A 13,159-nucleotide genomic window follows, 5' to 3' on the forward strand; every position below is an offset into this window, starting at 1 on the left:
AAAATAGCTAATGGCCCTAATGTAAAGTAGAGAAAACAATTGGGTTTTTCATGGAGTTGTCAGTGTTTTGGAGTTAAGGAGTAAAATGTTTTGGGAAAAGGTAATTCAGACAGTCAATGTGGCAGAACTGCTTACACAGCTATATAGTACATGCAGTGCACACACAAGTGTATAGTAGTCACACAGAGCATACACAGATTTATCCTAGTATAAGCCATGAAGAATGATCATCAATATGATTGGCTTTAAAGCCCTGTTTTAATGCTAAATATTACATTTACAGCTACAGCTTTCTGGTTGGTTTGCTTATGTTCCATCCACACTAATTGGCCTGTTATTCTAGTTGGTTCCAATTTTTTACAGGATTTGGGGCAAATCGGGGGAGATTCGCAAATTAATTAGTGGATGGTGAATCTCAGCAAAAGAGCAGAAAATCAGCTTCTTCAGTTTGCCCATCTCGACTTTTGCATCTTTGCAGAGATATAATTAGTGATTTTTTTATGCAGATCATGTAGTTTTATTGCTTTATTGTAAATGTTTGTGATGTACACAGACTGCATGAAACCTATAAGGTAATTTTTATAAGGAAGACTATGCCAAGGTGATGATGTTATGAATCTTTATTCAGACATGCAGTGTGGATCTCTGGGTTCTTGCAAAGATGAGAGATGCCTCCATCTTTTTTAACATGAAGTCTGACTCTATTCTATTTAGAATGTTTACTTTCCTAATCTAAATAATTTCCTGATTTATAAGCCTTATGTCAGTCTCTGTTTCATTCAATATCTCATCTAAAACTTCTGAATATTCCTGCATCCTTTCTGACAACATTCCTACTCCCACCTGGGGAAATAAGGAACACAAAGTTTGCTCTAGACTTTGTAAAAAAATGAAACTTGCCTTTCTGTGTCTATGTGTGTTTTTAGGTATGCCTCAGGGGCGCACGCAGGGAGGGGTTCTGGTTCTCCAGAAACCCCTTCCCTCCGTGAAGAACAGTGTCTCTACATAGCGGCACTGTACTATACAGAAGGCACGACGCTGTCAAAGAAGCGTCCGCGGCGGTGCTGTATTGTACTACAATACAGCACCGCTGCGGACGCTTCTTTGATATCACCGCGGCTGCTGTTCAGTGCAGTGCCGCTGAAATGGAACTGCTGCGCATGCGCAGCAGCTCTCTCTATTTTTTTATCCTGCGTGCGCCACTGTGCCTGTAATGTTTTTCTTTACCACTTTAACTGGGATGTCTCTCCGTAGAAAGCTTGTCCCTTAAGCTCCTGCAGAAACCCATGAATAAGCCGATTTCCCACTTTTTTAATGCAGTATTTGTGGCAGGATATATGATTGTCCTTCCCATAAGATCTTTTCAGATATATTCCAAACAAAACAGATTTCTTTGTGTATTTCGTGGCATGTGTTTACTGTGATATTTAGAATCACAGCAGCACCCTTGCTGGTTTTAGTCCCATTTTCTTTGTACGTTATGGGTCTGAATTATTAAGGAATGTATTTTTCTGATATGTGCCGTATTTTGAGTTAAATTGCACTGCGCAATCCCAGAAATGGACTATACACCAGTGAATACAAGAACCTCAAATCCATCTTCAAAAGCAAATTACACTTCCATCAGCCTACGGTTTCATAAACGGAATGGGGAAGGGAAGGGGCATAAACACATAGTTAATACAGTAGGGCAGTGGTTCCCAAACTTTTGCAGTTTGCGGAACCCTTGGAGTCTCCATAATTTTTTCAAGGCACCCCTCCAAAATAATTACTGAGCAGTCCTGTTTTAGAAGTAGTTGGGTCAAAAAATTGTAATAAGTATTTAGGTAAGGACAGAAATACTTATTTAGTTGTATACAAAAATGCCCACTCTGCATCCAGACCCTCTGCCCCCTCTGCCCTCAGACACTCTGCCACCAGACACTCTGCCCCCTCTGCATCAAGAAACTCTGCCCCCTCTCACGCTGTCCCCATCCTCTGCCCCCCTCACAATTTCCCCCTCCTCTGCCCTCTCTCACGCTGTCCCCCTCCTTTGTTACGCTGTCCCCCTCCACTGCCCCTCTCATGCTGTCCTCCTCCACTGCCCCTCTCATGCTGTCCTCCTCCTCTGCCCTCTCTCAAGCTGTCCTCCTCTCCTGCCCTCTCAAGCTGTACCCCTCCTCTATCATTCTGTCCCCCTCCTCTGTCACGCTGTCCCCCTCCTCTCTCACACTGTCCCCCTCCTCTGTCCTCTCTCATGCTGTAGCCCTCCTCTGTCATGCTGTCCCCCTCCTCTGCCCTCTCTCATGATGTCCCCCTCATCTGTCACGCTGTCCCGCTCCTCTGTCACGCTGCCCCCCTCCTCTGTCACGCTGTTCCTCTCCATTGCCCCTCTCATGCTGTCCTCCTCCTCTCTCACGCTGTCCTCCTCCACTGCTCCTCTCATGCTGTCCTCCTCCTCTGTCATGCTGCCCCCCTCCTCTGCCCCTCTCACGCTATCTCCCTCCACTGTCACTCTCACGCTGTCCCCCCTCCTCTGCCCTCTCTCACGCTGTCCCCCTCCTCTCTCACGCTGTCCCCCTCCACTGCCCCTCTCGCGCTGTCCTCCTCTCTCATGCTGTCCTCCTCCACTGCCCCTCTCATGTTATCCTCTTCCTCTGTCACGCTGTGCCCCTACTCTGCCCTCTCTCACGCTGTCTCCCTCCTCTGTCATGCTGTCCCCCTCCTCTGTCACACTGTCCCCCTCCTCTCTCACGCTGTCCCCCTCCACTGCCACTCTCACACAGTCCTCCTCCTCTGCCCTCTCTCACGCTGTCCCCCTCCTCTCTCACGCTGTCCTCCTCCTCTGCCCTCTCTCACGCTGTCCTCCTCCACTGTCATGCTGTCCCCCTCCTCTGTCACGCTGTCCCCCTCCTCTCTCACTCTGTCCTCCTCCAGTGCCCCTCTCACACTGCCCCCCTCCTCTGTCCCCTCTCACGCTGTGCCCCATCTCTGTCACAATGTCCCCCTCCCCTGTCACGATGTCCCCCTCTGCATCAAGAAACTCTGCCCCCTCTCACGCTGTCCCTATCCTCTGCCCCTTCTCATGCTTTCCCCCTCCTCTGCCCACTCTCACACTGTCCCCCTCCTTTGTTACGCTGTCCCCCTCCACTGCCCCTCTCACGCTGTCCCCCTCCACTGCCCCTCTCACGATGTCTTCCTCCACTGACCCTCTCACGCTGTCCTCCTCCTCTGCCCTCTCACGCTGTCCCCCTCCTCTGTCATGCTGTCCCCCTCCCCCTCCACTGCCCCTCTCACGTTGATCCCCTCCTCTGCCCCCTCTCACGCTGTCCCTCTCCTCTGTCCTCTCTCATGCTGTACCCCCCCACTGTCACGCTGTTCCCCTCCTCTGCCCTCGCTCATGCTGTCCCGCTCCTCTGTCACGCTGTCCCCCTCCTCTGTCATGCTGACCCCTCCACTGCCCCTCTCACGCTGTCCTCCTCCTCTCTCGCGCTGTCCTCCTCCACTGCCACTGCTCCTCTCACGCTGTCCTCCTCCTCTGTCACGCTGCCCCCTTCCTCTGCCTCTCTCACACTGTCCCCCTCCACTGCCCCTCTCACGCTGTCCCCCCTCCTATGCCCTCTCTCACGCTGTCCCCCTCCTCTGTCACGCTGTCCCTCTACTCTGTCGCACTGTCCCCCTCCACTGCCCCTCTCGCGCTGTCCTCCTCTCTCATGCTGTCCTCCTCCACTTCCCCTCTCACGCTGTCCTCCTCCTCTGTAATGCTGCCCCCCTTCTCTGCCCTCTCTCACGCTGTCCCCCTCCTCTGTCACGCTGCCCCATTCCTCTGTCACACTGTCCCCCTCCTCTCTCACGCTGTCCTCCTCCACTGTCCCTCTCACGCTGTCTTCTTCCTCTGCCCTCTCTCACGCTGTCCTCCTCCTCTGCCCTCTCTCACGCTGTCCCCCTCCTCTCTCACGCTGTCCCCCTCCTCTGTCACGCTGTCCCCCTCCTCTCTCACGCTGTCCCCCTCCAGTGCCCCTCTCACACTGTCCTCTTCCTCTGCCCTCTCTCACGCTGTCCTCCTCCTCTGCCCTCTCTCACGCTGTCCCCCTCCTCTGTCACGATGTCCCGATCCTCTGTCACAATGTCCCCCTCCTCTGCCCTCTCTCACGCTGTCCCCCTCCTCTGCCACGCGCCAGCCAGTGACAGCTGCGTGAGAGAGGAGGATGCTGGGTCCCGGCACTGTGTGGATTGGTAATTTTCTGTGTTGTTTGTTTTTTCTATGGCTGGCCCACGGCACCACTGTGACAGCACCGCGGCACCCCTAAGAGCTAAGGTGGAGTGCATGCACATCTGGCCGATTCAAGCTCTGGACATTTTTCAGCCGTATCACTTGCACCAGCTGCAGGGCAGGTATAAATGCCAAGTGATAGTGGTGACGGTCATGTGTACATGCTAGAACATGTGTTTGCAATCAAGTAACTGAAACTATAAACTTTTTTAAATGTTTATTCTTTAATGACAATATTATTAACAGTTTTTTTATGCGTTCTACTGGGCCTTTATATTGCATATATGTATTGTTTGTACCCTGCAGTGTGTTGCGTCTGTCTCAATATGCAGTGCATACCTACATCTGCATTCAACAAAAGTTGTTTCTTCAGATCCGCTTGTAGTTAAATACTGACATGTATATGTCTGTCTGTATCACATGTGTTTTGCATGCCTTGAAGAATCAGTCCCTATGTGTGCTTCAGAGCAATTAGACTTCCCAAGAAACTTTTCTTTTTCAGACACTGTACTCCCTTACCTTATTAAAGATCTATTAACAAGTGTCTGTACCGCTGTCCAGATATCAGATTACCCACATTGCCTTTTAGTTTCAGATGGACATCTTTGGGGATGTAATGTGCAAATAAACTGATAAAAGTATTATAAAGATAAATACAATAAAGTAACAATCATAACATTGTCTCAAAGTTTGATATGTGACCGTGACATCAGTTGCAGCATGCAAGTCCATTTTAGGCCCTAATATACAGTTGGCCAATTTTCCAAAAATAATTTTATAAGGAGACAGATTGAGAGGAGGCCTGGGTGTGCTTCTAATGCTACCCATTCCTCTTTCTTTTGTTATTATACTTACTTTACTTTACTTTTAATTGTCTTTCCTTACAAAGCTGTGCAAAGTCTATTTGATAGCTTGAAATGGTTAATCTGTAAGAGAAATATGGGAGGTTCCTGAGTTTAATGCCTTACCAGGAGTTTCCTCAAGCTAGTAAAACATGATTCACATTTTCTTGCTATAGTTGGGAAGAATTTTGGGGTGCACCAATGAGCTCTGACCAATACCTTCATCCCATGTGCTGCCTCAGATCAGGTAAAAGCACTTTTGGAGCTACTGGTCTTCCTCTGTCTTGCAACAGTCCATTAGCATCTTGCTCATACTCCTTGTTCCTTCAGAGGGAAAATTCCTGTGGGCTACAAGACTTTTGCATGTGTATTAGTTTTTGCATGGGGATATTAGTATGCATGGGGGCATGGCAATAATTTTAGACAGTGCTAAACTGCTCTCCAACTCTTTCTATCCCCATCATATATACACAGGCAATGCTCTGTGCATAACTGTTAGGTGCATGTAGCTCCCCCTTCATGAGCAGAGCTATGTGAAGTGGGACATACCTCCCAACTTTCCTTATAGTCGGGACTAAGTCTAATGTGTCAGTTCTCAAAATCGGGACTGACCCACCAGAATCAGGACAGTTGGCAGATTGTTCTGCTCTCTACTACCTGTTCATGCTGCTTTCACTACTTGTTACTGCTTCTGCTCGTGTCCTAAGCTGAGTTGATACTTGTCTGTATCCTGGAGTGTTGGGTCCCTGTTTGGAAAAAGGACAGGTGTTTGAGGTACATAGAAATTCAAGAAATGAGTGAGCACAATAGCCCCTCTCCTCCCAAAGCAACCCGATATTAAATCAAAAGCACCCACATTTAATATTTAGACCTCCCAGCAACCAACCCAGACAGTAAATAATGTCATTCACCTTTAATAAAAAGACCCATTTCCCTCCAAACAACCCCAACATTAAATTAATAGTATTTACATTTAATAAATAAACCTATTTCCTCCCAAACATTAAACAATTAGAATTCTCTTTTAAGAAACAACAATCCTTCTCCCTAAGCTCAGCCACACATTCAGTTAATATCACCTATACCACCACAGCATTAAATGAATAGTCCCATCATCCCACCATTACTAGTTCCACCATAGCCCCACTATTAAATTAAATTAAATATCCCCCACATCACCCCACTAATAAATTAAAAGCTCCCACTCTCACCATATTATGAAACTAATATTTCATAAAATACGTCCCACTGTACTTACATTAAAATTCCTTTTACCCCTCCCCATACCTACATTAAAAGTCCCTCCAAGCCAGGCTCCATTTTTAATACAGGTTCACCACAATAACTTTGTAGTCCTAAATTTTGCTGGTAGTAGGAGAGAAAAGGGGGGGGGAGTACTACGTGGACCACACACAGCAGGGGAGAGAGGACTATGAGTGCAGATAGAAGCAATTTGCATACACAGCTGCAAATTGACTTGTCTCGGGGGAAGAGGCCAGTCACCTCAAGCATACAGTGCTACAGGCAGGGACAAGGGTTTCCAGGCACCTGGGACCCCCCCTCCCCGTTTGCCCCTGAGTCGATTACAAAAGCGCGAGTGTGGTGTGTTGGTAAAAAAATGGTGAAATTGGCAGCCACTGTCTAGATCTTATTTAAGCATTCCTGAGAAGATTTGTATTAGGCATTGTATAAATATTCACAGATTTCATCTTTTCATGACTGCTTTGTAAATTTATGCATTATGGGTAGCATAACAGTGGGTTACGTGAACGTAGTTTGTTCATTATTTTTACAAGACTATCCAATTTTTTTAAATTTACTTTTAGAATATCTGTGTGAAGCTCAGGAGCTCAGCAAGTTTTGGAATACAACATTGATTTAATACGTTCCCTTAGACTTCCCACATTACTATAACTAGCATTTTGGTCAGCTTATTATTATGTAACCATGATTTGGAGTCTTCTGGAAAGATTTGTTTTAATATTATAATATTTATGGGTTTGAGACTCATTGGTTGTGTCAAAAGTGATGATGGCAAAAGGGAGATGAAGATAGAAGCTAACAGGTCTGTCTGATTTCTACCTTGGCCAGAGATGGACAGAGAGAATGCAGAAATCATCTTTTCTACTAAAGCTGGGCACACTTTAGAGCCAGATGATAGATTCACCATTCCATTTAGTGATGTGCATAGGTGAGGCATAAGGGTAGATTTGTAAGGGTTAAATAGTTGAATAGTATGAGAGGCTGGCTATATGAAGTTTAGCAATCAACCAAGAGGAGTAAAAGTAGTATACAATGTGCGATCTCTTCGGCGAATGAACTCGGACAACTGCTAATGAATAGGGGATTAAAATGATACCAGACATGACACTTTTCCTATAACCTGAACCTTAAATAACACTAAAGTGTACATATAATCATAATATATAAACTAATAATAAACTAAATACTATCTGCTCATAAATCACTGTGGAATGGAATCAATATAAATATGAAATATATATAAATAACTAAATGTTGTAGTGCGAGTGTGTGCGTGCGTATTTTACTGCGTGATCGCGCCATTCCACGTGTAGCATGGTATACTCAGTGCAATCGCACAATAAAACAATATTAACCAATATACTTTTGTTCATCCAATTATACGACTTCGACAGAGGCTAAGAAGGTAACAAGATGTGCAAAGGCACAAGCTGAAGAGAAGATGACCCAGTCAACAGGTAAATGGGGCAAAACTTTTTTTTTTATATATATACAGTATGTGAAAGGAGGAAAACAAATGGAGGAATAATAAGACAAAAGACAGAAAGTGAGAGTCTTGTTGAGGGAGACAAGGGAATAGCAGATCATCTTAATAATTATTTTTGCTCATTGTTCACTACAGAAAGAGAGGAGAAGGGGCCACAGTTAAGTTGCAAGTATATTGAAAAAAATGAGATAGATACAAGTACATTTACAGAAGAGAAGGTCTAACAGTCCTAACAGAGCTCTTAAAATTGAAAGTGGATAAATCAGTTGGGCCAGATGGAATACATCCAAGGATACTAAAAGAGCTTAAAGGGGTGCTGGTAACACCAATAACATAATTATTCAGCCAGTCACTAGCTACATGGGTAGTTCCAGATAATTGAAAAAGAGCAAATGTAGTCCCACTACACAAATTTGGAAGCAAGGAAGAGGCAAGGAACTACTGGCCAGTGAGACTTATATCAGCAGTAGGGAAATTAATGGGAAGACTCTTAAATGAAAGAGTTGTAGAATATCTCAAATCCAGTAACTTATAGCATCCCAAATTACTGGGAGAGATCATGTCAAAATCTTATTGACTATTTTGACTGGGTGACTAAAGTATTAGAACAAGGGGGGCGGGGGGTGTAGATGTAGCTTATCTGGATTTCATTAAGGCGTTTGATACTGTCAGATATCACCGACTGTTAATTAAACTTGAAAACTTGGGATTGGATTCTAAGATGGTTGAATGGATAAGATCTTGGTTACAAGATAGAAAACAGAGATTTGTAGTAAATGGAGTGCATTCACAAGAGGGAAAGGTTACCAATGGAGTACCCCAGGTTTCATACTTAGACCAGTGCTTTTAAATATCTTTATTGGTGACATTGCAAATGGTATTAAAGGGAAAGTATGCTTTTTTCAGATGACACAAATTTATGTAACAGGGTAGACACATCAGGAGGGGTAAAATAAATGATTAAAGATCTAGTTAGACTTCAATTGCCAGAAGGGCCGATGGCTGTGTGGGCTGGTCCAGCTCCCAGCGCTCTCAGGTCCCGGCGCTTTAAGATTTGTACGGTCATGCGATGTGACATCATGATTCATGTGCAGCCGCATAGGAGCTCTCGCAATGTACGGTTTAGCTGTCAAGGGCGCAGAGTGAATGCCAGCAGGCTGCTGAGGTAAGTGATTTCATTGTCTTGTATTTTTATTCTTTTTAATTTGAATTCCTTTCGGGGATAGGGAAAATGGTGCAGGAGGGACAGTTGCTGGAGGGGGTGGGGGGATAAGTAAAAATTACTGGACCGGGGGGAGTAAGTGAACATGTGTGTGGGTGGCCGCAGTATGTTAATAGGGCGTGTGTGTGTGTGGGAGCAGTTTGTTAATATGACGTGTGTGTGGGTTGGAGCAGTATGTTAATATTGCGTGTGTGTGGGTGGCTTCAGTATGTTAATAGGGCGTGTGTGTGTGTGGGAGCAGTATGTTAATATGACGTGTGTGTGGATGGGAACAGTATGTTAATATGGCGTGTGTGTGTGTGTGTGTGTTTGAGCAGTATGTTAATATGGTGTGTAAGGTAAGGGAGGATCTTAATATAGTGTGGGAGGTAGGCTAATAATTGGGGGAGTGTAGGTGGGGTCTAATTATTTAAGGTGAGGTGGCAGAACCTTAATCTAATGCTGGGGTGGTTGTGGAAAATGGTTATATTTATTAAACGTAAACGCTATTTAATTTATTGCTGGGACTGTTTGGAGGGAGGGAAATTTTGATTAAATGGGTATACTGTTAATTTAATGTTGGGGCTGGTTGGAGGGAAATAGGTCTACTTATTAAATGTGAATATTATTGTTCGGATTGGAGGGAGGACTAATTATAAAATGTGAGTGCTATTGATTTAACAGCGGGGCGGGTTGGAGTTCTCTAAATTTCATGTACCCATTTTTTTCAAAATAGGGCATCCAATATCCCAGGATCAAGACAAGGAGGAACTGAGCTAAAGAGAAACCAGCTGCCACAAGTGATGAAAATGACAAGACAGGTAGGAGAGAGCAGGACAGTCTGCTAACTGTCCTGAATCTGATGGGACAGCCCTGAATTTGGGTGGCTGTCTCACTTAGTCAGGATTTGGTCCGACTGCAAGGACAGTTGGGATGTATGTCCCGCTTTACAATGTACTGCTTGTGAAGGCAGAGCAGTGTGCATCTAACAGTAGTGCACACAGTATTGCCTGTGTATTTGTCTAAAATTTGTCTAAAATGATAACCATGTTACGTAATAGGGGCCCTGCTGTCTTAAATACCCAAGCCTTAATCCAACTCTGGTTAGGGGAAGAGAGCTGATTAGCTGCTCCCAGTCCTTGAACAGGACACAGCCAGCAGAGCAAGCCGAGGAAAAAGAGGAAGGGACACTTCTATTAAGAAGAAGGCACACATCACTTTAAAAGGACATTGTGTTAAGACATGCCTCCAGCTGCACCACCCTGATCAAGCCTAATCTTGTCTGATCTTGGAAGTTAAGCACGATTGGGTGGATTAGTACTTTGATGGGAGACCACCTGGGGATACCAAGTGCTATAGGCTAAAGTATAATTATTGAAATTCTATTATTATTGTATAATTTACCAATAGCGCACAGTACACTTTATTTGTTTTTTGCATATTTTGCAAAATTGGTTAAATTGGATGTTAACCTAAGGTGTATATTGTTGCAATTGGAGGTAGTGTAGGGGAATCTAAAACATGCATTTATTATACTAATAAATGTATTTCATGTGAAAAAAAACACTTTTCTTTTTTTACTGTTTTGTCATTAATGCCTATATTATTAACAGGTGATATTAATTAAAATAATTGTGTGTGTTCTTTTTCGAATTTATAATCCACATAGGTATTGGATACATTCTGCAGTGTTTTATGTAGTAGAGCAGAGCAGACTTACACCCGACTTCATCAGTGCAAGTATCTAGAGATCAGTGCCTTGTTAAATTTAGGAGTCTGCAGAACTGATTTATGTGTGTTTTTAAACAAACGCGTGTTGCGCTCACTATGCGTGCTTTGATTAGTCAGGCATTCATTTTGGCCATGAAACCCGTGCGCTTCCCCATGGGTGCAACTGGGAAAAAGAAGGCAAAGAGACACCACAAAATAGCATTAGCATTGCAGTTGTACACTTTTGTAAATGACCCTTATTGTCTACAGCTGCTCAATATCAATAAATGTAAACTTTTTATCCCAAAATTGATTGTATGTAATCTTGGCCAGTATATGTTCTTTAGTCTATTTAGCTATGGGTTCTTGGAAGACAGAATTTATTTGGTCCTTTCAGTGTGCTGTAACATATTATATGTTACATGTGAATTTGCTTTGTTTTCTTAGATTGTTGTTGTAATTTTACAGTGTGTTAACCTGCAGTAATATGCTTTCTCTTGCAGTCTGACCATATTGCAATAATGTTAAAAGCCCTGAGGATATTGGTCGTCTTGCTTCTCTTCATAGCCCTTGGGTTCTTTTATGGAATCACCAACAAGCAGCATTTTTTTTCCTATGTGTCTTTTATATCAGAAGGAAAAATATTTAAAACTTTGACCTCAAAATTGTTAACAATTAGCGAAGATGCCACAGATGTTTCGACTAATATAACAACAGGAAACATTTCTTCAAGCTCTCCATCTCCATTAGACATTTTAGAAGGAGGGGATAATATCTTTTTTTTGGAGACCACAGACAGAATGCAACCACCTTCGCTAGTGCTATGTGCCATTGAGTCAGCAGCTCGTGTGTACAAGGACAGACCTGTGGTTTTCTTCATGAAAGGATTGAATGATACTAACTCTGAAGCCACAGCAAAGAAATATTTCCCAGCCCTGTCATCTTTTACTAATGTGTATTTCTTTCCTCTGAAAATGGAAGATATTCTTAAAGATACCCCACTTCTCCCCTGGTACACAAAGGTACGTAACACAATAATGCTCTCAGGTATAAATCATACTGCAAAATTGAACTACACTGTATTGTAGATGCTGTCATATGTATGCCTTCAGAGAAAACATACGTCATACATGGTACATAACACTGCAATGATAGAGGCATAAGGCTCCTCATTTTGAAAACAAGCACAAAACATTGCAAGCTGGTTGTTGGATTCAGATAAAGAAAGGAGCAACTATTTCCTGTAGGTGAGATCGGTGGCTGTCAAATTTTCGATAGAAGAAAACCCCACACTTATCCTGCCGACATGAAAATGCTGACAGGGCAAATGGCAACATTTCCATTTGACCTACACTGCTAAAATAGCGACAGTGTGATTGCTGACAGTAACAATGCTGACAATCACAATGCCGACATTAATCAGCAATGCCTGCAGGTCCGGCGGCTATACAGCCTCCGCATCCGCTTGCACAAAACTGTTACAAAAGAAATTAAAAGAGTAATTACAGATAAAACTTTCCCCTCCTCCCTCCCAAAACACCTAAAAACTTGTGTTGGCAGCCGTCGGACCCGTCAGTAATACAGCTGCTGAACCCACAAACCAGCACACAAAGAATTAGTGTGGCCTCCTGCTGGCATTAGCTGGGACAAAATCCTTTGGTTTCCCCCAATTTTACTAGAATGAGCACTAGGCTGTGTCAGCCGGGACTGGTGACACTACAGCAGGGGAACCCGGAAGCGTGCGGTTCACCCTGCCATGATGCCAACCAGTCCCAGGCTTGTCAGCATGGGGCTGGATTCATAGGGAGATGGGGCTAGTAATAAAAATGGGCCCCCTCCCTACTGGTACCCAGCACTGTGCTGAAAGCACTAGGGCTCTTCCCACTCACTGAGTGGTGCGTGTGGGGTTATAAAAGGGTTACATTTTATGAAGTGTTATATTTGTTTTGTTGCTTACGAATAAACATTGTCCAATGCGATTATTGTGGTTTCAACACACAAAGAGATTTAATAGCAAACGAAAGCAGGATTTACAGCAAGCTGCTATGACGCATAAGAGGTATAACAATAAACAGGAAAGTCCTGTCCTGGGCTGGTGTGCTCCTCCTGGACAGGGTAAGTGAGAGTTCACAACGTCCTGACCCACTGGCTGGACCTTTGGACTTATCTTCCTACCACGATTTCAGTGGATCTTACCGGCAACCCGCAGCAAGTATCGGGACCGTGGCCACACTGCTCATGAGAGCCTATAGTCTCTGGACTACCAATATCAATATTTGGGCTTACTTTCCTGGACTATAACACACCACTGAGATCCGCTGGAATTGTTTATGTACTCTTTAGCACCCATTTAACCCTGGACTCCGTTTGGAGCTGCATTTATTACTTATATTATACCATTGGGA

At 44.2% G+C, this 13,159-nt stretch overlaps 2 protein-coding genes across 5 annotated transcripts in view; both read left to right on the plus strand.

Moving 5' to 3' along the window:
- Window positions 1-13,159, plus strand: part of LOC142143593 (alpha-1,4-N-acetylglucosaminyltransferase-like) — a 70,899-nt gene that overhangs the window by 33,773 nt on the left and 23,967 nt on the right. For 2 of the 3 annotated variants that reach the window (XM_075201559.1, XM_075201557.1), the window contains exon 2: window positions 11,258-11,776. In XM_075201559.1, the coding sequence (XP_075057660.1) occupies window positions 11,276-11,776 (501 nt within the window). In that variant the 5' untranslated portion in view covers window positions 11,258-11,275. Of the gene's footprint in view, window positions 1-5,268; window positions 5,342-11,257; window positions 11,777-13,159 lie in introns of those variants that run through there. The other variant, XM_075201558.1, reaches the window with a different exon arrangement.
- LOC142143592 (alpha-1,4-N-acetylglucosaminyltransferase-like) overlaps window positions 5,277-13,159 on the plus strand; it is a 292,621-nt gene continuing 284,738 nt past the window's right edge. Inside the window, exon 1 of one of the 2 annotated variants that reach the window (XM_075201556.1) lies at window positions 5,277-5,341. The gene's annotated coding sequence lies outside the window, so the exon portion shown is untranslated. The remainder of the gene's footprint in view (window positions 5,342-13,159) is intronic. The other variant, XM_075201555.1, reaches the window with a different exon arrangement.

The sequence above is a fragment of the Mixophyes fleayi genome, chromosome 3, assembly GCF_038048845.1.
Source record: "Mixophyes fleayi isolate aMixFle1 chromosome 3, aMixFle1.hap1, whole genome shotgun sequence".
In the NCBI taxonomy this organism is placed as follows: Eukaryota; Metazoa; Chordata; class Amphibia; order Anura; family Limnodynastidae; genus Mixophyes; species Mixophyes fleayi.